Genomic DNA, 23,982 nt, shown 5'->3' with positions numbered 1-23,982 from the left:
CTGAGCTCTCTCAGTTATATTCAGAGTGTCTGCAGGAATTTATTAGCCAACACTGTTGTTCCTAAAACAACCAGCAAGAGGCTCTCTCTCTCTGACACTCTTTAGAATGGCATCAGCCTCCATCTCCACACCGCACAGCCAACCCAGCAGCCAGTCCTGGGTGCCTCTTCAGATGATGTTCTGGGCTCCTCTGCTTTTCACCCTCCCTCTCTCACCCCTGTCTAAACCAGTGTCCTCCCCTGCCTGCGTTATCGCGGAAGCCTCCCCATTCTCGCTTCCCTCTTGTCACTCTGGAGCTCTGCCTCTCCATGGAGCAGCCAGTGGTGTTCTGAAAACATAAATCAAACCTGGCCACTCTCTTGCTCCGAGTCCTCTGAGCACATTTAGCGCGGGCTCCAGATGCTTGCCTGGGCATGTGAGGACATGGCCCGCTCTGCCCTCTCCAGATTCAGCTCTTCCTCGCATCTCCAGTACCACAGCTGGGCTACTCTGGCCTTGCTGCTACTGCTCCCATGTGCCAAGTGTGGTCCCTTCCTCAAAGCCTGGAATTCCCGGAAGGTTCTTCCCCCAGATACCCACATGGCTTACTCCCTCACTCCTCCCAGGTAGCTGCCCAGATGCTCCTTCCTCAGAAATGTCTTCCCGAGCCCCTAGCTAAGCCAGCGCACCATTCCCCCCACCCCAGACCATCTGTCCTCAAAGTGTCTTCATAGCACTGGTCACTCCCCGACATCAGGGTATATAATTGCCTATTGTCTGTGTTTGCTAGAATGTCAGCTTCACGAAGGCTTTTGTCTCATTTACCACTAGGTGCCCAGTACCTTAGGAGCTTGGAAGTTCTCAGTACCTAAGAATAGCACTTGCTTCATGAATATGTATTAAATTGATAAATGACATTCTGTGGCTCAAGTGAGTCCGTGGTGTCAAAGGTTATGCTGGGCAGACTGCCTTTGGTAATGAGCATAGACCCCTCTTTAGATCCAAAGCAACACCCGGGAGAAACTTGCATCTTTCCCTACCTCGTGCCCAGAATACACCTTGCCTGGGATGATGAGTTGAGAAGCTACCCACAAGGGTAGATGACTCGTCTGGCTTGAAAGAGATCGGCCCTGTTGGCATTTTGATAGCAAATTTAGAGTTGGGAGGTCACTAACAAGGCTAGTCCCCAATTCTGCGACCTAAATGGAGAGGCAGTTGCTTTGCAAGAGTACTGTAGAGCCCGTGGGAGACACGCTTCTCAGCCTGCCTTTTGGTCCACATGTAGGCCAGCCACTTCCTGGGCTGCCTTTTTTCCAAAGATTTTTTTCGTGAATAACAGTATTGAAACTTTCATGCAAAGTGCCCTGATAGTGTGTAATATTTTTAGGGCCTGTAGGCAATGGAGGCTTTACATTTTTAGTGATTTTTTTCCCTCATATACACTGGCATTGACCCTGGGAATGATGGCTGTTTTTCTTTTAGGCTTGCTTGACTGCCATAACCAGAGTTTAGTAAATGGAGAAAGGGGAGTTGAGGACGTGGAGCTGGGGATTTATTCTGTTTCCTCCTCCTCCTTCTTCTTCCTCTTATTCCTCCTCTTTGATTTGAGGGGGCTTTTCAGGTATGAGGGTAGAGGGGCATGAATAATACTTCCTCAGACTGAAAGGGTCTTCGGGGGCAACAGCAATTCATTTTTCAGTTCTCTGAGATACTCATTTTGTTTTGTTTTTGAATACTCCTTAACTTGTAGTCTTCCTTTCTCTACCCAGTCTGAGAACTGCCTAAGCAGAGGCAGTTTGGACCCTACAAACAGCGTCTTGATTTGGCTGGGATGTTGGAATAGGGATTGGACCCTAGAAACAGCATCTTGATTTGGTTGGGACGTTGGAATAGGGATCTTTCCATTCTAAGACCTTAAAAAAAAGTTATTAGAGAAGTGAAAACATTTTAGTTATTTAGACTTTCCAGTCTAGAAGGCATTTTCAGTGGTTTTCCCTGTAGAGACTAAGGCATCTCTGAGACAATGGTGGGTCCATCTCCACAAGGACTTAGAGCTCCCGACTCGTGACTTCTGGGTGGTTCTCCTAGTGCTTGTCTAAAGAACATTTTTGAGCTTTTGGCCTAAAACTCTCTTCTTCCTTCTCACCCCTCCTTTTCCATAGACCTCCCCTGTGTTGCCTGCCTGCCTGTGCTTTGCCTTGATTTACAGCATCCATGTGCTGTAGGTGCACGTATGTATGTAGGCATGTATGTAGGTGCACGAGACAGCCAGGTGCTAGAAAGTTTGCAAGGCCAGGAGGGATATCACAGGGTCCTGGATTTGGGTCCCTTCTTTGTGCAAGCACCAGCCAGACACTTGACCTCTCTAGGAAGGATTCCTTCATCTATAGAGTGGGGCGGAGATCATGGTGAGCCATGCACAAAGGTGAGGAACTGTAGAGAAAGCATCTGGGAGCCAAGTCAGCCCTTCACAGGTGTCTGTCTGTGCAGGCAGTCACCACACCCATCTCTCCGCCCAGCTTCAGCTCCAAGGAGCCCGCCTGGCCTGCTTTTGCAAACACTGTCTCCAGCTGCTTCGGGTTGCAGCATCTCATTCCCGAAACCCGGAGGACGTGACTGGATAATAGCCGGGCAAGTGAGCTGTGGTGATATTTTAACACAGGCCTGATCTGATCATTCCTCACTCATTCAACCCTAGGCAAGCCTGGATTCATACTTTCCATGGCCGCCCGTGCCAGCCGGTTTCCATATCAGCCAGGGCCTCAGGAAGGTGGAAGGACACACTGTCATTCTTTCCATTTGCGCTGACCCTGCCTACTATCAGGCCTGAATGTCAGCAGGTTTAGCTAAAGAAAGTTGCAACTGCTGACCAGGCTGTGCAGGCCGGCCTCTGTCTCTAGCATACCCGGGGGTAGATAAGATGGTTCCTGATGCTCTAAAGCTGGGCTTGACTTCCCAGGAAAGTAAATCAAACAGGGCCTCTTCCATTCTCATTGGGAATCCTTGGTTGGGCTCTTTTTTATTTTGAACCGTTGAAATATTTGTGCAGACACGGTGGGTCTGAAAGTAATGCACTGTGACACTTTCCCCTCTGTTCTCTGACACCGGGTGTTAGTGGGAGAATGAGACGGATAGTAATTTCCCTGTGGATTCTCAGCAGCCCTAGGAGATAGGTTAGCAGTGGTTATTTCTATTTTACAGAATGGAAAGGCAATTTTAAAGAAAAAAATATTCTTCTGCTCAAGGTCACAACTGCAAACCAGTGGCCTGGCTCATGGCTCTGGACCTGCCAACCTGTCACTCTCCTCTTCTGAGGACTGGGTTGTGGCTGGTACTGTGTTTCAGTTTTAGAAAATGTATTTGAAGGAAATGGGAGACTGGGGTCTATTTTGGGACTCTTGAATAATTCATTTTACTCTATTTTCTATAAAGCCTAAGAGTGATTCATTAGCAAGCATAAGTAATGTCTGAGTGATGCAACTGTACTAGGTTAGGTTTTGGGACCTGGTTGTTGAATTGGTCATGAACATTTGTCACATACATGCATTGAGTCATACATTGCTAGAGATGGAAGGCAGCTTAGTAATCATTTAGTCCAGTGGGTCCCAAATCTAGCTGTTTATCAGAATCACCTATAGAGCTTATTAAAAATTCAGATGCCCTGGTGCTACCCAAGGCCTGGGGTCAAAGATCTGGACCCTTTATCTTTAACATTGCATTTTTGGGGGGTGGGACTCTCGCTCTGTCACCCAGGCTGGAGTGCAGTGGCGCAATCTCAGCTCACTGCAGCCTCTGCCTACCAGGCCCAAGTGGTCTTCTCACCCCAGCCTCCAGCCTCCCAAGTAGCTGGGACTACAGGCATGCACCACCATACCTGGCTAATTTTTTGTATTTTTGGTAGAAACAAGGTTTTGCCATGTTGCCCAGGTTGGTCTCATACTCCTGAGCTCAAGTGATCTGCCCACCTCAGCCTCCCAAGGTGCTAGGATTACAGGCATGAGCCACCGCGCCCGGCCATAACATTGCATTTTTAACAACTCTTCCAAGCAGTTCCTAAACAACTGGCCTAAAAACCTTTGAGGGACCCCACATTTGAGAATCACTGGATGCAAGTCCTTTTTTTTTGTTGGCTTGTTTTTGTTTGTCTGTTTGTTGTATGTGTTGTTATTCAGGTGAGGAACCAGGGGCCCAAAGGGTAGATGACCTTGCCTGGAGTCACACAAATCTGTCACTGTTGGAGTCGGGATGGGAAACCCAGCTACGCTCTTCCCAGGCATGAGTGTGACCACAGCCCAACCGAGTGGCCAGGAGGACCCACTCTGTTGGGCGCTGTATTTAAAGCAACCCAGACCACTTCTGGTAACACTTGGTAACGTGCCCTGCACTCTTGGAAAGGCACTCTTGTCAGGGCGGATGTCTTAGAGAACCCACAAAGTTCAGGAGATTCTTTCAGAGCCCTTAGCAAAGGGCCATCTGCAAAGCCTCTCTTCCTCCCTGGGCAGGTCCATTCCCCCAGGGCCCAGAGTGGGGCCACCAAGACCAGAGCAGACACCAGGAATTGACCCTGGTCTGGAACTAGTCTGTCTGTTCTGATCTGCTGCCCTGTGACAATCACCTGCCTGGGAACCCTGCTCACAGATGACCAGGCCCAGTGGAAAGATGATAAGAATAGGTAGTTTGTTCTGATGCAGATTCCTAGGGGGTCTGGCTGATGCTGGCTGATGGCTGCTTACAGCAGGAGACCTCAAGTTTCTCAATCTGATGTTCTTAGTTCTGCATCAAACAGATGGGTTTATTTTCTGGATCCTGTCTATTCATGGAACTCATTTAATATGGAGGGCATTATGATGTCCTGCCTCATCTGCTACTCAAGCTATATATTTGCAGGTGAGGGGAGAAGAATCATAAGGTAAGCTCTCAGAGATACGAGGGTCAAGGAGAATATAAGATCTTACATTCCCTAACGCACCTTTTGCTCTTTTGTGTTTTTGCATGTGACCTTCATGCTGGTTGTCCTCTGGACTGTGTGGCCTTGGCGCCCTCAGTTTCCTCATCTTATTGGTCCCTGTACTTCTAATAGTCAGTGGGCTGACAGTCCACACCCCTCTGCAGGGCTCCAGACCTGGCTGTCTGACTTTCCAGCAGGCCGTCCCCTCGGTCGTGCCGCAGACTTTTCACACTGTGTCCGAAGCTGAGCTTTGATCTGTTCCTGAACTTGCTGCCCCTCTTTTGTCCTCTCCCATCCACTCCACTGTTTGTGCTAGAAACTGGGGAGATATTGTTGGCACCTTCCCTCTCACTCCTACATATTAGCCAAAGGTTTTATAGATTTCACACCTAAGCAGTGATGTTTCAGCCTGCTTCCACTCGCCCGTGCTCAGGATAACTGCCTTGGTTCAGTCACTTTCATGTAACACTCCTGCCTAGAGTACGCAGCAGCTCCTACCTGGTGTTCTGATTCCTCTCCGGCACTCCTCAGTGGCCCTCTAGTGCTCCCTGAGCGATCTTTTCTTTGTTTATTTGTTTGTTTGTTTTTGAGACAGGGTCTGGCTCTGTCACTTAGGCTGGAATGCAGTGGCATGATCACAGCTCACTGCAGCCTCTACCACCTGGACTCAAGTGATCCTCCCACCTCAGCCTCCCAAGTAGCTGGGACTACAGGCGCACACCACCATGCCTGGCCAATTTTTGTATTTTTTTGTAGAGACAGGGTTTCACCATGTTGCCCAGGCTGATCTCAAACTCCTGGGCTCAAAGGATCCACCCACCTCCACCTCTCAAAGTGCTGGGATTATAGGCATGTGCCACCATGACTGGCCCGAGTGATTTTTCTAAAAACCTATGTATGTCATCATCTCACTATCCTGTTTCTAGATACTCTTCAGTACTTATCTGTTGTTCATAAGGTAGTGTTCAAAATCCTTACTTTGTGAATAAGGCTTCTCATTTGGACCCTGTTGTGTCTCAGCTCTTGCTTCTCCCTCACTCAGCTCATTAGTGCAATGGTGCTCAACTACCTGAGGTTCCCAGGACACAGGGCGCCATAGGATGGAAACTGCAGTTGCCTCCGCCTAGGATGCCCCAGACCCCTTCTCCATGGAGCTGACCCCTGCCGGCCCTCTGATGGCCTTTTCTCAGTAGAGGGTGACTCTGTTCCCAACTAATCTCTGATGTTCTGGAATGAAGAAACAATTTTAGTATTGCCAGCTCCTAGCACAGTCATTGCCATGTTATATGTGATCAATACATGTTTGATGAGTGAATGAATGAGTTAGCAGCTCCTTTAGAAACCAAGTCCTATAATTGAACCAAAGACAAAGTATTATCCATTAGCTATCTTTGGATTTTCTTCCACCTGCTTGTTTGTGTTATAATATTGATGTGATTAGCATAGATTTCTTGCTGAGCAGTGATTAGAGTCTCAGTAAACTCCATCCAGTTTAAACTTTGAAACATTCACAGACATTGACCAAAATGTTCAGACTTCTCCAGTGCTAGTACATTGTTTTCAACCTGCTGTGACTTATTTCTTCTAAAGACTACTTGCTGGCTGATTTGCGTTTTGTTTTTAATATTCATCATTCTTCCTGTGTGCACGCAAGACAATCAAAGACTGATTTAAAGTAAAGGGAAAAATACCATCAAGCCTGGGACGTGTCACAGCCACCCACCCCACACTTGGGTTTGTGTCCAAGTTGGACAGTGTCCCTGGGGCTCTTTTTCTCTTGTCCTGGGTTCCTCTGGAAGCTGTCCAGATCCCTGCCATTGGAGGGGCCCCAACTCTTATTGCCAGAAAAGAACAGCTCGGGTAGAGGACACAGCCTCCAGAGAGGGGTGGTGCAGTTACGAACCTGCAGAGCTCTGTGACTTGTTTATTGCACTTATCTGACAAAGGTAATGCAAAACCCTGTGCTTTTATTGGGAAATAGAAGGAAGAACTTGTTGGACAATTATGGAATCAGAGAATGATGTCACTGGGTGGTTCCTTAGGGATCATCTAAGGTAAACTACATTGTTGAGCTGTTGGGTATGAATAAAAATTTTCCAGAAGCTTTCCTGCATTTCTTCCCCTCCAGTCACCATATTATAGGGCACAGCAGTTTTGGAGAATTCCACAAGACCCTGGCTCACTCAGAGTTAAGGATCCCATGCAGTGTGATGGAAGGAACCCAGACTCTAGTGCTAGACAGACCTGAGTTGGGCCTGTCCAAATTCTTTGAGTTTATTTCCTCATTTGTAAAATAATGCCTACCTCAGGGCTGTCCTGAGGATTAAATGACACCTTCTGGGGTCACTAGTGGTCCCTTAACACACCGCTGTCTCGTCTCTTCTTCTGAGGTTCAGCTACAGGAGCTCATTTTGCACGTGTCCTTGCTGTTAATGGAACTGCGCTTTGGAAGTCCAGTCACCAATCTTCCTATGTTAAATGCCTTTTGAAAAACACTTTCACCTGGCACGGTGGCACACACCTGTAACCCCAGTTGCTTGGGAGGCTGAGGTGGGCAGATTGCTTGAGCCCAGGAGGTTGAGGCTGCAGTGAGCCATGATGGTAACACTGCACTCCAACCTGGGTGGCAGAGTGAGAGCTTGTCTCTAAAAATGTACATCTAAATGAAATAAAAAACACTTTAACTTTGCATAAGCTTCTTTCTCACCCCCAGTCATCAATTCTCCGGGCTCTAGGTTTGACCTCCTTTCAGTGGGCTCGCCTTGAGAATAAGACCGTCTCAGCCATAGTGCTTGGCATATGCTGGAAGCTCAGTAAGTAGGAGAGGCAAGAGGGAAGGAGGAAGAGAAGGAGGAAAGGAGGGAAGTGGGAAATGCTGCTACTAGCAAATGAGCATAGCCGCTCCAGATGGGGAGAAGGTGAACTGTGTTTGCGCTCCCATGGAGCCCTGTGGTGCACGCTGTGCAGGCTCGGATCGTGAAGAAGGGCCAGGTAGCTGTGGAGACAGAGGCTCCTGACCACATCCTCTGAGAAACCCCAGGACCAGATTTGGTAGAGAGTGACCCACGGGTGCTGTTCGCAAACATTTGATGTACATGAACTAGTTTTAGCAGATGCCCTCACATTTTGCAGTTGTGAGTTTCCTCCCATTTCTTCTTGATTCCCATCTGCCCGTGCAGTTCTGCCTCCATCAGCCATGCGTTGACATTTAGGTGATTAACACTTGATGCCGTAACCATTGTCCATGTTTTATTCATAATTTGACGCTAAAACCTGAAAAGTTGTCAGTACGGTTTATGCTAATACAGCTATAAAAATGTTCTTCGATGCCAGCTAAGCAGCTGGTGAGGATTACGTTCCTTCTGAGTAGGTCTAGCTTCTGACGCGAGAGGCACCCGAGGAGAACGTGCTCAGCCGCGGAAGCAGACAGACACTCCGTGTTTACACTCAAACAACTGCTGAAAATCATTTCATGTCACGTTTTACTTCATATTTGGATCTGACTTTCTTGAATGGCATTTTTATTTTTCTTAGAGTTTCTATTATCTTTTTTTGACGCATTGTGTGCTTTATCAGAGCCTCAAGTTCTTGTATCTTCTCAATTATGACAAACATTCTATTATTCACGTTTCCCATTCTGGACTGGCTTTTCCCAGGACCTGAGGCTGAGCTACCTCCTGGGGGCTCTTCTTCACTCTGTCCCTAAGTTGGGTCTAGTGCATCCTAAATCTCATGTCTTTCTCCTTTATGGTTTATGCCATCATTTTGCTGGACTACATTTATATTTTCTCCCCTAGAAAAGAGAATGAAAAGTCAGTTGTCTGATTTCTTGAAAATATACGTAGTATCTCACCCTCACACTTGATTGATAGCTTATCTGCAGGTAGACTTCTCCAGTGGACATTGTTTCTCAGAACTTCTAGGAAAGCTCATTGGCTTATAGTGTCCAATTTAGCTGATGTAAAGACTGATGTCAGTCCAACTTCCACTCCCTTGCAAATGACTGATTTTTTGTCTCTCTTGAAACATCCTTCTTTGTCTTGGATATTCTGAAATGCTTTGTGGATGTGTCTTCACATGGGTCTGTATTCATAGTAGGCTTCATTTGGTGAGTCCCTTCCATTGGAAAATTCATCTTCTTTAGAACCTGAGGATTTTTGTAGCATTCCTTAAGCTCTTCCCTTTGATTTCTGTTCTTTCTGGGCCTCCTAGTAATGCTGGGCCTCCTAAATAGGAACTCTGTATGTCTTATATTTTCCTCCTTTATATGTTTTCATGACACAGATAATTTTGACGGTTTTCTAATTAGAAAAGCAATGTATATTGTAACAGCGACAACAAAAGTTACAAGTAGGCATGATTATAAAATGAAGCAAGGCCTTGGAGGAGGCAGGAGGAGGCAGAATTGAGGGAACAAAAGATGGCCTTATCTTTGGGAGGAAGAGGAATGCTCCTTATTGACATACCAGAGAAGACCAAGAAAGAGTCCAGATGCAGGAACATATTGTAGCACACAGGGGAGCGGTGAACTCGAGTCACTTGGCCTTGCTAGTTTTATAAAGTGGAAGTTGAGGTCACCTACTTAGACTGAAGACTTGGGGTCATAAGAAGGTGTGAAACATGTACAGAGGAAACAAGTGGTGACTGGCAGTTTGACCCAGAGCCTTGAAGACCTATCTGAACTTATATAGGATGCATTTGTAGTGGGACCAGTTGGCCTGGTTTTGTAATGTTCAGTTATTGGAACCTATGAGCAGGAGCAGGGTTGAAATTTGGCAAGGCAAGCATGGTAACAGGACATTGATGAGGGAACTCAGCGAAGGCAAAATATTTCCATCAGTGATGGTTAATACAAAAGATTAGCTAAATAATCCTTTTTCCATGCTTGTGACTTAGTCTCTCTGTGTCTCCCTGCCCCATTCACCATTACCATGCCAAAATGTGTCCCAAGAAGAACCGAGAAAAAAAGGATGTTGGGAACTTTTGGTCCCAGAATGGTCTCTGCTAAAAATCTATCCATTTACATCAAGTCAGTTTTCAAAAAGCATCCTTTGATCACTGTTGTAAAACCAACATTTCACCCAAGAGAATAATTTCATCTTGCATGCAGAATTTTTAGCTGGCATTTGCTTGGATCTAGGAGGAGAGTCCAGATAAGCCAAGGATATGGTTTGGCTCTGTGTCCCCATCCAAATCTCATGTTGAATTGTAATCCCCAGTATTGGGCCTGGTGGGAGGTGACTGGATCATGGGGGCAGATTCCCCCCTTGCTATTCTTGTGATAATGAGTTCTTATGAGATCTGGTTGTTTAAGAGTGTATAGCATCTCCCCTTTCACTGTCTCTCTCCTGCTGTCATGTGAAGACATGCTTGCTTCTCTTTCGCCCTTCTGCCATGATTATACATTTCCTGAGACCTTCCCAGCCGTGCTTCCTGTACAGCCTGTGGAACCGTGAGTCCATTCAACCTCTTTTCTTCATAAATTACCCAGTCTCGGGTAGTTCTTTGTAGCAGTGTGAGACCGGACTAATACAGCCAAATTCACCCTTTTTCACGGATTTTAGAATGTTGAGACTGGAAGAAACCTTAGAGATGGTCAAGCTCAGTGGTTTTGAAACAGTTTCATTTTATTTTGTTGTTGTTGTTCTGAATGTCAGATCTTTATAAGTGAATTCTTTCACTGAACTCCAACACATAAAACAGCAAAGTGGAGCAGCCCCTCATGAAGTAGGGGTCCACCCTGGGGCCCCCTGATTAGCTCCTAGTCACCCCCTGTGCCACCTCCACCAGCCCCAGGATGTCCCTTATTTTACAGTTAATGGAACTGAGCCAGAAAGAGGGCACATGGTGTCGGAGCTACAGGCGCCTCCAGTATTCTGTGATCTTCTGCCTGCCACTGGAGAAGCAGTGGGTCCGGGACCCAAAAGGCATGTGGGTGAGTCCAGCCCTCGGACAACCTAGTCCTCATTGGGCAGAGGGAGCCATCTCCTGGGATTTTTAATTCGAGGACTTTTTACCTTGACCTCTTGTGAAATCTCTGGGCCATAGTGGGTTAACTGTTTGTATTCTGGTCCCACTGATTTTCTGTGTTCGCTTCAGAGAAGGTGATGGTGAATTCTGCAGATTTTCCATCCTACCGTCTTTGGAACAACTGGGTACTGTGTCTCCTTAATGATAAAAGGGAGCTCTTCTTGAAATAGGATGATCATTTTCCACAGTTTCTTGGTCAACCAATTACACTAGTGGTGATTAAATTAGGTCTTTGATAGGCATGCAAGTAAAAGCATTTGTTGCAATTTACAACAATAAGTAAATTGTCTAAATGGTTTTAATATCATTAAAAAATTTTATCTGGCAGGCACAGTGGCTCACACCTGTAATCCCAGCACTTTGGGAGGCCGAGGCGAGAGGGTTGCTTGAGCCCAGGAGTTCGAGACCAGCCTGAGCAACATGCTGAAACCCCATATTCACAAAAAATTAGCCAGGCATGGTGGCACACACCTGTAGTCCCAGCTACTCAGGAGGCTGAGGTGGGAGGATCACCTGAGCCTGGGAAGTAACACTACAGTGAGCCATGTTTGTACCACTGCACTCCAGCTGGGGCAACAGAGTGAGACCCTGTCTCAAAAAAAATTTTATCTGTATTCTGTGTACAGTTCTAATTTAAAACAAACTGATTGACACTTTTAGGGAAATTTGCTCTCTTTAATTAAAAATACATTAATATTTTAACACAATACTTCTGTTTAAGAGGTAGATACATGTTTAAATTTTGTAAAATGTATTTAATTGATTTTAAGTGGTAACTTTTTTTTCAGGATAATTTTGCAAGTATGTCAGAAAACTAAATAATGTGACAAATTTAAACATGTTCCATTTATTTTATTTATGTATTTATTTATTTTTGGAGATGGAGTTTCGCTCTTGTTGCCCAGGCTGGAGTGCAATGGTGCGATCTCGGCTCACCACAACCTCCGCCTCCCGGGTTCAAGTGATTCTCCTGCCTCAGCCTCTCGAGTAGCTGGGATTATAGGCATGCATCACCATGCCCGGCTAATTTTGTATTTTTAGTAGAGATGAGGTTTCTCCATGTTGGTCAGGCTGGTCTCGAACTCCCGACTTCAGGTGATCTGCCTGCCTCGGCCTCCCAAAGTGCTGGGATTACAGGGTTGAGCCACCACACCCGGCCACATGTTTCATTTATTTATAAAGGAACTCCCCTCTAAGAACAGATCCTTTTTACTCTTCTTCATCATGGTTAATTTTTGTGAATTTTTGTTAAAGTTTGCAACTTGCTTGAGTCAATGATTGGGGAAAGAATTTTTTAAAAAATATATTTTATCCTAAGTCATGTAAATTTCTATAAAAAAAGGATATTCTAGCACTGGGCTAAAAGTAGTTTGTAGCTCTTTTAAATTGTATTTGGAGCAAGTTCACTTGAGAAAATTAGATGTGGATTCTGGTCACATTCTATTTTTGGTTTATCATAGTGTTACTGGGTTGATTGTGCACTTCATGTATCATATTTTGGTTTTGAGTGTTCCAAAAAAAAAAAAAAAGAGTCCACTATCATCACAAGACAGAGATGTATCAACAGAAAAAAGTGTTCTAGATGAAGGCAAAAAGAGTTTTGAGCCACTCAGCATGGATATGTGGAAAACATGCTCCACGTGTTTCAGTGGTAGACCACTAATTCAAGACGTCAGTCATGCTGCTTTATAATCTTAACTCATATTGCCTAAGAGGTTGTCATTTACATCCTGTTCTTAGGATGTTTTTTCCGTATTTACCAGACCTCTTACACCACTGGTAAGTAACGAAAGCTATATGCAGAAGCAAATCACTCTAGTCTTTTTGAGAATCCTTGTGCTTAAAAAGCTCCTTCTTTCTTTTTTCTTAATTATTATTCCCCTACTTGTCTAGTTCTCTTATTTTCTCCAGATCATATTTTACCTGTAACAGTTTTTAACCTCTACATCTTTAGAAAGGAAAGGCCCTTTTTCACTGTCTAGAATTTTCTAGACTGGATGGTTTTAAAAAAAAATCTCTACAGTTACTACACTTATTGAACACTGCATTTATATAGGGATTTAGGGTCCTTCAGCTACCCCAGGGAGCTTGGGCCTGGGCCCTCCCGTCTGTCCTTCAACTTTAGTCTGTAGTTGGGCTGTGCCACCAGCTTCCAGAAGAAGCCATGGGCAGGCCCACCACTACCTTCACCTCCCTTCCTCCAGCCCCTTTGCCTCTAAAAACCCCACCCGAAGCCCCTTGGGTGGATCTTGTGAGCCCTGTGGTCTCTGCATTCAAAGAGTGGATCCAGGAAGGAATTAATCAGTGTCCCTGGGCAAAGTCTTGAATTCTTTATTATTTGAGATTATGACATGAGATTATTTCCTCATCTGTAAAATGTAAATAACACCTACCTCAGAGCCAGGATAAGAAATTTAAGATGATATATATAAACACCTAGCACAGTTGCTGGCACACAGGATGTGCTTAAATTGTGAGTCGCTTTTTCCTTCCTTTTCCTTCCTTTTCTTTCCAGTTGTTCCTCCCCTGTATCCCATCATGCACTCCATCCTGAAAGCTCTGCCACAGTGATTTCTCCACCTTAGCCTCTGGCAGTGACTCCAGGGTAGGCAGGTGGAGGAAGGACAGGCCCTGCCTTTCTGTCTGAGCTCATAGATGCTATCATAAGTGGGTTTCTAATCTAGGATATGATAACACGTAAAACATCACCATGGAAGAAAGGTGCGTTTGTTAGTATTTGTATTAAATTATTTTGAGATAAAAGAAAAAGGCTCTTATTTGAGGCCCAGTCTTTCAGGCTTTATGGTGATTCCTATATAGCAATTCTTCCAACTTCAAAAATAAGCTATAGTCTAAAAAAATTCTCTCTCTGCACTTGCTGTTCAGTGCTGGAAGGCGTTTTCCACAGAGACAATACTGTATTCTCAAGCCCACAGAAACCTATGCAACCTATAGTGTGACTAAATAATACTGCTCAGAGACTACTCTAAAATTTACACACTAAGTGATATGGTTTGGCTCTTTGTCCCCACCCAGATCTCCTATTGAATTGTACTCCCATAATTCCCACGTGTTGTGGGAGGGACCTGGTGGGAGATCATTTGAATCCTGGGGGCGGTGTCCCCCATGCTTTTCTCATGGTAGTGAATAAGTCTCACAAGATCTGATGGGTTTATCAGAGGTTTCACTTGTGTTTCTTCCTCATTTTCCTTTGCCGCCTCCATGTAAGAAGCGCCTTTTGTCTCTCACCATGATTCTGAGGCCTCCCCAGCCATGTGGAACTGTAAGTCCAATTAAACTTCTTTTTCTTCCCAGTCTTGGGTATATCTTTATCAGCAACGTGAAAACAGGCTAATACACTAAGAAAGATCTTGCAGAAAGGAAGACATTGAAGAAAAAAGGGATGAAATGAAATCAGACTTGAAATGGGTCTGGGCCTTCTCAGAGCTACTGGAAAGCAGGCCCAAGTGCACGCTGCCTGCTGGTTCTGCCCCAGCAATTCATGAGTATGATTCCTCAGAGAAGCAAGGCTCCTTTCTTCTTAAAGACCTCCTTCACGTATGATTAGCATGCAATTCCTCCAGTGGATGTAAGGAGAGCCCTCTAAGAGCTCATTCTGCTGTAAACACAGGGAACTAAGGTGGCACAAACACACCGTGACTCCGGGCATCGCTGCCATCTCGCCAACAAACACACTTTCTAGACTCAAAGTTACAAGCTCACTTCATTGTGAAGTTGGAAAACCAAATTCTCAAAGTTAACTGAAAAGTTAAAAAAACATTCGAGGTCAAGCTCTTGCCAGCTCATCTAATTATATATAGCAAGGTCCTGTGTTGGATTTGTGGGAGGCAGGGGGGAGATTTGCATCAAAGGTAGAGCACTTTTAGTTCCTTTTTCTAACATGGGCACAAAAAAGTGTCTAGATTTCAAAGCTGAATTCCGATTGTAGGGGCTGATGAGGTCAGTGGAAGTGGCCCCAGGCAGCTGCAGTGCTGAATGAAGCAGAGGTCAGCTTTCAATGTGCACTTCAGGCTTCCTTCTAAAGGGACCATGGCATGCTATGAAAGCTGGGGCAGAGATCCCGAGCAGGAGGCTCACATCCTGGTGGAAGCTGTCTTAAGAGTATTGCCATACAGATCCGCCAACACCCTCACTGCTCCCAGAGCCGAGCCCCTTCTGTGCACTTAGCTATCAGATGGAATTTGGTCCTTACTTTGACATTGACCAACCAAATGCAGAAGGAACATAGGGAAATATCTATTTCACTCCAGTTATCTTCTGTCCGTGTAGCAGAATGAACTCTGGAAGATAAGTGGCAAAAGCAAGCCTCGTGGCTCCAACCCCATTTTCCTCTTATGTTGCGATTTCCTTGCATCAGCAGCAGCGACAAGTGGGAAATTCCAGTGGCGCCCATGCTGCTAGGGACTTCTTAGGTGTAGGTAGAACCTTGGCACTTTCCCAGTCAGTAACTAGACTGAAGTTCTGAATTTGAAAATAGATTTCAGATTAGCATGAGTGGTGAATTATTTTTTTTCTAACAGAAGGATGCCTCTTAGAGCTTGTGTTCTCAACTTTAGAAGTATTCAGGGGTTTCTTTTTTTTATTTTTTATTTTTTGAGATGGAGTCTCGCTCTGTCTTCCAGGCTAGGGTGCAGTGGCTTGATCTCGGCTCACTGCAACCTCCGCCTCCTGGGTTCAAGCAATTCTCCTGCCCCTTTCCCTTAGGCCAGAAATATTTCCACTTCTGCTGTAGTGTTGTGTAGTACATTCCAGAGTCTCCCGAGTAGCTGGGACTACAGGCATGTGCCCCCCACGCTCGGCTAATTTTTTGTATTTTTAGTAGAGATAGGGTTTCACCATGTTAGCCTGGATGGTCTCGATTCTCCTGACCTCCTGATCCTCCCACCTTGGCCTCCCAAAGTGCTGGGATTACAGGCGTGAACCACCGCGCCCAGCCTCGGGGGTTTCTTTTTAGTGGAAATTACTTGTACCTTTCTTACTTTGAAGCATTTTGTTTGTGTCTACACAAAAGTTTGAAATTTTACACAGAACCACAACAGGATTTGGGGGGTGGGGAGGTGGGAGGCAAAGCAGTACCATTGATCAGGTTTGTTAGTTTAAAGCTGGTGTAGTTTGGATGTTTGTCCCCTCCAAATGTCATGTTGAAATGTGATCCCCAGTGTTGGAGGGAGGCCTGGTGGGAGATGTTTGGGTCATGGGGGTAGATCCCTCATGAACGGCTGGGTGCTGTTCTTGCAGTAGTGAGTTGAGTTCTTACTCTATGAGTTCACAGGAGAGCTGGTTGGTTAAAGGAGCCTGGCACCTCCTCCTCTCTCACTCTTTCTCTTGCCATGTGACACACCTGCTCCCCCTTCACCTTCCACCATGAGTAGAAGCTTCCTGAGGCCACACCAGAAGCCGAGCAGAGCTGGTGCGTGCTTGTACAGCCTGCAGATCCATGAGCTAAGTAAACCTCTTTTCTTTATAAATTACACAGTCTCAGGTATTCCCTGAGAGCAACACAGCAGGGACCAACACAAAAATCGTCAGGTCAGAGAACAGTGAAGTGAGTTTGCTTGGTGTGCTTCTGACCCCTCCTCTGCCCCTTTTTTCAGATAAGGCCTGGGTCTTCAGGTGAGGCCTGGTCCCACTCTCCATTCTTTGTCCATTCCAGTGAGGGACTCCAGGGAGCTGAGAATCCTAAATTTGAATGTGGCCTTCCAGGTCACTGTGACCACATTTGTTTTCAAGGAAGGAAAATGGAACATATTTTATTTACAGTTTGTTGCCATGAAGTGTAACTTTCAGCCATGTGGACTCATGGAATGTTAGTGGCCATTTGTTCAGGAAGGGCAACCTGCAGCAGACCCTAGTCCTGGAATATTGAGTGGATCTGGGGTTCACACAGAATTTGGAGACCCTGGATTAGGAGAAGACTCTGGGAGTCATTTGCCCAGAAGCACTCCACTCTGGGGCTGGACTGCCCAGCCACATGCCACATGGTTGCCCGGCCTCTACCTACTCGCAGGAAAAGGCAGCTTCCTCTGTCCCTAGACAGCCCATTTCATCTTTATGCAGCTCTGAAATAGTGCCCCTTTCCCTTAGGCCAGAAATATCTCCACTTCTGCTGTACTGTTGTGTAGTACATTCCAGAGACGTAGCAGGTTCAGCAGGTGACGGAAAGTGTTCCTGCGTGAACGTAGTCTCCAGCCCCGACACCTGGTAGATGGTTCACACGAACACACACACATTGGGGAGCAAAACCCAGGTGTGAGCTCCGCCCTTGCAGAGCTTCAGGCAAATGTGTATACATGGTCGCTGGGGAAGAGACACTGTGAAGTGTATTATATCACAAGGTATACCAGCTCTTTGTGCTAGTTATGTAAGCCACACATTTTGCCGAGCACACATAGAAGGAGGCTTATTGAATTCACCTAATACTGCCTTTTAAAATGACAAAAAATGAATGTGTTGGTCAGGAAAGGGTTCTGGGGCTATGTAGTGGCACCATTTCTTGTGTAGGCCGTGTTTTCCCATCTGTTGAACAGTTTGTTCAATACATATATACACACACTCATATAAGTGGTTATTAAAGAAGCATCTTCCTCAGTTACAGCTGTACTCCTGTGTAATACAGCTGTTTCAGCTGCAGTGCCCTCACCTTCCCAACCAGCGTGTCAGTGGAGCAGTAGCCCCCATTTGAGGGCACAGGATAGGATAGGAGACATTGCCACAGAGTGTGAGCTGGAGCAGGCTGCCCTCTGTGCACTGCCAAGCCCTGAAAGCCCAGCAGGAATGTGATGTCTTTAGTTAGCACTTCTCAAACTGTCTACCAGGGAAACCTGGTTTTTGTTTAAATTTCCAACCTGTTGCCAACGGATAAACATAATATGATAAAAGTGAATTACTAGAAGAATGAAGTGGAACAAAAAGAGGCATGGAATACAAGCCTTAGCTTTTTCTTTTCTTTTTCAGACAAGGTCTCACTCTGTTGCCCAGGCTAGATTGCAGTGACACCATCACGACTCACTTGTCGACTTTGACTTCCTGGGCTCAAGCAATCTTCCCCAGTAGCTGGGCACAGGTGCACACCACCATGCCTGACTGGTTTTCTTTGTTTGTTTGTTTAATTTTGGGTAGAGATGGGGTCTCACTTGTTGCCCAGGCTGGTCTTTAACTCCTGGGCCCAAGCAATCCTACTGTCTTGGCCTCCCGAAGCACTGGGATTCCAGGTGTGAGCCACCACACCAGGTCAGCTTTTTCTTATTAGTTCCAACAGTCATACACGTTTTCTGATAAATTTAAAGGTTTTAAAGGCTAATTCTCTTTTTTCTGGTTTTCCCTCATGACATGTTGGCCCCTCCCCACCGATCACATATTGGGTAGCACTATCTTAGATGACAAGCAGAGGTCAAGCCCAGGATTTTAAAATATAAATATGTATATTTATAGTTATGAGGCTTTTGTAAACATCATAGAAAAATAATTAATGAATATTGTATCCAACTTACATTACTTCAGCTTTACTTTAAATTTTTTCCAGTGATCACAACCCACATTTCATGTGGTTGTGACTCTCCGCTGTGTTGCTATTCCACTCTTATTCACTGGCCTGGCCCTCCTTGCTACCCTGGCTGTCTGTCCCTGCCTCCCTGTTCTCTCCTTTCCCCAGTCTCCTTTCACATCAGGCTCTGGGCGGCCCAGGGCAGTCTTCCCCCAAATCGCAGCCTGGCTGCATTCCTTCCTTCTGGCGGTCTCACAGTTCTTATGGGACAGTGTCTGGGTTCCTCCACCAACGGATCTGGCCCCTGCCTGCCTCTCCAGCTTCATTTGTTATTCATTTCCTGCCCTGTGATCCCCCCGCCTGATATGGTTTGCTGTGTCCCCACCCAAAATCTCATCTTGAATTGTAATCCCCATAATCCCCACATGTCAAGGGCGGGAACCAGGTGGAGGTGGTCGGATCGTGGGGACGGTGTCCCCCATGCTGTTCTTGTGATAGTGAGTCTCCTGAGATCTGATGGTTTTATAAAGTGTCTGGCATTTCCCCTGCTGGCACTCATTCTCTCTTCTTTCACCCTGTGAAGGGTGCCTTCCACCATGGTTGTAAGGTTCCTGAGGCCTCCCCAGCCATGCGGAACTGTGAGTTGATTAAACCTCTTCCTTTATAAACTACCCAGTGTCGGGTAGTTCTTTTTGTCTTTTTTGGGACAGAGTCTCACTCTGTCGCCCACGCTAGAGTGCAGTGGCACTATCTCGGCTCACTGCAACCTCCGCCTCCCTAGTTCAAGTGATTCTTCAGCCTCAGCCTCCTGAGTAACTGTGATTATAGGCACCTGCCACCATGCCTGCCTATATATATATACCTATATATATATGTATACATATATATATATATATATATTTTTTTTTTTTGGTATTTTTAGTAGAGATGGGTTTCACCATATTGGCCAGGCTGATCTGGAACTCCTGACATCAAGTGATCCACCCGCCTCAGCCTCCCAAAGTGCTGGGATTACAGACATGAGCCACCGTGCCTGGCCATCGGGCAGTTCTTTATAGCAGTGTGAGAATGGACTAATACACTGCCCTACCCCATGGGCTTCAGCCATGCTAAGTTCAATGCAGTTCTGGAAGCCTTTTCATGCTTCCCTGCCCTTGGTGCTGATAAACCAGCACTCTGCCGAGTGAACGGTAGCTGTTTCTTCATTTCCCCACATGCTTTTTCTGTCATAAACAGCAGACTTAAACATCTTTATACAACTTATCTTTTTAAATGTAGGAATAATTTCCCCAAATGGAATTACCAACTCTCAAGACTATGGACCCTTTATAAATATGATTGCATTTTGTCAAATGGTTTTCCAGAAAGGTTGGATTACTTTTCAGTGTCCACATCAATAAACCCTAAATTTTAACTCAAAAATATTCTGTCAGATTGGCCCCAAGTTGAGTTTTATGCTAGATTTTACTGTGTATTCTCAGGTTTCTGGTGGCTAAAGTGAGAGAACTGGCTTTCTGCTTTAGATATTAGTTCTAACAAGTTGGGGTCTTTGTCTCCCCATGTTCCTTTACCCTGAAAACAGCGGACACCACAATCAATACTGATGGCAATGGTGTGCGTGTGGAGGTAAGGGGAAGTTAAAAGGTTTGTTTATGGAAGAGTCCCTGTTCTGTGTGTCAAACAAAGGTGGAAATGAAGAGGAACAAAATAGGCAACTTAATAAGATAAGCTGATGGCGTGCTGGTGGCAGCAGGTTGCCATGGATGTAACATGAATAGGATCTCTGATTATCGTAGATAAGAATATCCTACTGTGCGTTATTATAATATCACTGGGTACCATGAGCATTTTACACCTATCTCATTGATTCCTCATCACCACTGCACAAGCTAGGTACCATGGTATTATTATTGTATTTTATGGATGAGAAAACTAAAGTACATGGAGATCAAATAACTTACCAAAGGTGGCGAGGGCTGAGCGAATCTGGGATTTGATCCTGGGTAGCCCAGAGCCCTGATACCACCGTTGACAATGGAGAATTTAACTTTTGCATTTGCCTGAGTTGATGTGAAAGTGTCCTTTTGAAAGTATTCTAGACTTTCAAAGTCTAGGGTAAGTTTCAGGTGAGTGAGAGCACCTTGGGAAGAGGGACTGAGGTGGCACCACCCATGTCGCCTCTGCTCTCCCACATCACTCCTCGGGGACCCTCTGTGCATGCTCCCCTTGCCCACAGCATTTGTCACCTGGCTTTATTCATATGCCACCATGGAAATACGCTTTCCTGGGAATGCCTGGCACATGGTAGGCATCTAATCAGTGATGACCAAATGGAGCAGAATATTCGGGGAAGTCATGGCATAGAGAGTGTTTGATTTTCCAGGAGCATAAGAATGTACCAAAAGATGTCACTGCAGAGTAAATCGGTGCTCCATGAAGTCTTTATTGACTTCTGGCCAAAATGTAGCCTTAAGAAATTGCCCCTGAGGGAAATGGAGCAAGATGATTGTTTTATATGCCTTCATAATGGAATTCATGGAGCATTCAGTCAGATTTTCTTGAAGTGCTTGTTCAGTATGACCTCACAGAAAGTATGGGGCAGATCTGGGAGTGCCCCACTCTGGTTAATGCAGTCACATGGAAGGAAATGTAATTGAGTGTGGCACCAGTGCACTGCGGTGACAAATGACCAGGGATTTTCTGGGTAGTCTCCGAATGAGAAGGGATAGGATCTGGAGCCTTTTAAGGAACCAAATCCCTCAATCCTGTGTGCCTATAGAAAATTGCAGTGGGCAGGAGCAGCCCAGCGTGCTCCAGCTGTCCTCAGCTGTGGGACCACCATGGCCCTGAACGTCGGGCCAATATTGACGGAATATTCTTGAGTTAAAATTCAGGTCTTGAGTTAGAATTCAGTATCAAAAGCATTGACACTGTGCATGGATTCATGTTTAGCTTCTCTTTTTTTCATAAACAGTTTACTGAAGTAGCTAACTTCTTTATAAAATTATCCAGAAAGAGGTCGACACTTTCCAGAAAGTGCTAGTTCTTGCAGTTCTGCTTTCAAGTATTTCAGACCAGCCAAGCAAAACTAGCTCCAGTATTTTTAACTCTTGGAGAAAGATTTCACTATTTCGAATGTATTTTTGTTTAGGTAGAGAGCATTAGAATAATATTTAAAATAAGTTGGATATTGTAGGTGAATCACAGTTCCTGACATCAAAAATAGTCAAACCATAGCTTACAAATACACTTTTGGGATCATTTTCCCTTGTACTAAAAATAAAGTTTTAAAGTAACCACTTGCCCAAAAAAAAATTTCTCCTGCTGGAGAAAGTTGCATAGCTTGGGAACTTTTATCCCGTATTTACTCTGATCATGATGTCAACACAGCACTAGTTTGTGAATTAGTCCATTCTCATGCTGCTATAAAGAACTGCCCTAGAGAGGGTAATTTATAAAGGAAAGAGGTTTAATTGACTCACAGTCTGCATTGCTGGGGAGGCCTCAGGAAACTTACAATCATGGAGGAAGGCAAAGGAGAAGCAGGCAACCTTCTTCACAGGGCGGCAGGATGGAGTGAGTGCAAGCAGGGGAAATGATAGGCACTTATAAAATCATCGGATCCCCTGAAACTCACTCATTATCACCAGAACAGGATGAGGGAAACCACCCCCATGATCCAATTACCTCCACCTGGTCCCACCCTTGACATGTGGGGATTATGGAGATTACAATTCATGGTGAGATTTGGGTGGGGACACAGAGCCAAATCACATCAGTTTGTAAGAGTATAGTCAGAATGGCTTTACAGTCAGAATGGCCTTACTGGACATTGCTCTCTTTTGTTTCTTTATTTGACCACTAATTTTCCATTTAGCTTCCCCCAGGCTCTTACTGTACTTCCTGCACAAATGTATCATTCTTCTGATGTCTTTGTGAAATCATGTCAATATTTCCAATTTTTCACACATGATTTTCTTTTTGTCATCACTTCAACCAAATTTTCTTCTGGTGCTAATTATTAAGTATTAAAATTATTAAAGAATTGAGAAATGGTTTCCGTTATAAAGCCCTGTCTTCATCATTTAGAACTTTACAACAATCCTCTTTTGTAAAGTTTTCCAGGAAATGGATGTCCCACAAAAATCAACAATCTTAAAATAAGTATCAGTATGGGCACTATTGTTTGCCTCTGTTCTTTCTCCTTGATTTTTATTCTTATTCTTTGTTACTTCTTTGTTCTAAGCGTAAAAGATGGAAAAATGATAAAGTAAGATCCTGCTTTCAAATTCTTAGGGAAGTCTAGGTTGCTTTGCTTATGTGGAGCAGTTCACAGAAGGAACTTTAAAATTAGCCACCTGTCCGAAGCTTTTAGCCCCTCCCAGTGTGGACTTCTTTCCCTGGGACTTTCATGGGCTGCCTGCATCTATCCTAGAATGTGCCTGTACCGGCAACCCCGTCAGACTAAACCAGGCTTGTTACAGTCATGATTTGTGCATCCTCTTTTGCTCGCTTAGGCAAATTCTGGATTTGTGTTAGAGTGGTCAGAAATGCCAAGAACATGACTTCTTAGATTAAAAGACAAAATTGTTGGGGGAGAAAGGTTTTTTAATGGTCTGAACATTTTCTCAGTTCAGAGCCTGAGATCTGCATGAGCTCACCATTGCTCTCGTTAAGTAATGTTCACTGGCTCACCGTGGAAACTTGAAGGCATGTCAGTATACCTGAACCATGCCTTTTTCAGGACTAACTCAAAGACCTTCAGGAAGAAATATTTGGGTACAGCCATCCGGGACCACAGAATCACAGGGCAGGAATGTGAATGTTGATGCTGGCGATTGTGAGCTGCCTGACCTTAGGCAAGTAGTCTCAATTCACCAAGCCTCCTTTCTTCAAAGGTAAGGATAGTTAACACCTTCCCTATATCCTCTCCAGGTTTTAGAGAAACTTGAAAGAGTTAATACATGTGAAATGACCTTGTAAACTGCAAAGTGTAGGTTGACTGTGACAGAATTATTATCAGTCAGAACCTGCATAATAAACTGGAAAATGTGAGCTATGTTCCAAAGAACATCAGGACCCTCTGTGGGACCCAGTTCCGGATACTTTGGCTGACTCAATCCACCGAAACAAAGGGTTATTTCAGAGCATGGCATTTAAATTGTTAGGCTTATTAGACCATTACCAGCAGGGCATTTGTATACCTTACAAATGAGTTCTTTATCTTCTTCCTTGCCTACGAAAGTTAAAGAAGTGCTGTGGTGGCCGCCTACGTAATTGGATTCATTGTGGAGCTCTACTTGAAGTTGCACTCATCTGAACTCGTTCTTGAACATATAAGCCACTGCCCAGAACAAACAGGGCTCTTCTTACAGAAAGACTCCTGCGCTGTGAATCAGTCACAGATTGTATTAAACTTCCCAACACTACTTAATTTGTCAGGCAAGTTTTGTTTTATTTTTTCCCTAATCCTGGCCTTATTCCAAATTTTCCAACTATTCCTGTAATAAGTAGACTACAT

At 44.9% G+C, this 23,982-nt stretch overlaps 1 protein-coding gene across 3 annotated transcripts in view; it reads left to right on the top strand.

Annotated features, from left to right (window-relative positions):
• RCAN1 (regulator of calcineurin 1) overlaps positions 1-23,982 on the top strand; it is a 98,853-nt gene that overhangs the window by 32,104 nt on the left and 42,767 nt on the right. The window contains exon 2 of one of the 3 annotated variants that reach the window (XM_054675032.2): positions 10,743-10,862. Coding sequence (XP_054531007.1) covers positions 10,743-10,862 — 120 coding nt within the window. 3 annotated transcript variants of the gene reach the window in all.

This window comes from Pan troglodytes, chromosome 22 (assembly GCF_028858775.2).
Source record: "Pan troglodytes isolate AG18354 chromosome 22, NHGRI_mPanTro3-v2.0_pri, whole genome shotgun sequence".
Lineage (NCBI taxonomy): Eukaryota > Metazoa > Chordata > Mammalia > Primates > Hominidae > Pan > Pan troglodytes.
This window is presented reverse-complemented; position numbering and strand designations above follow the sequence as displayed.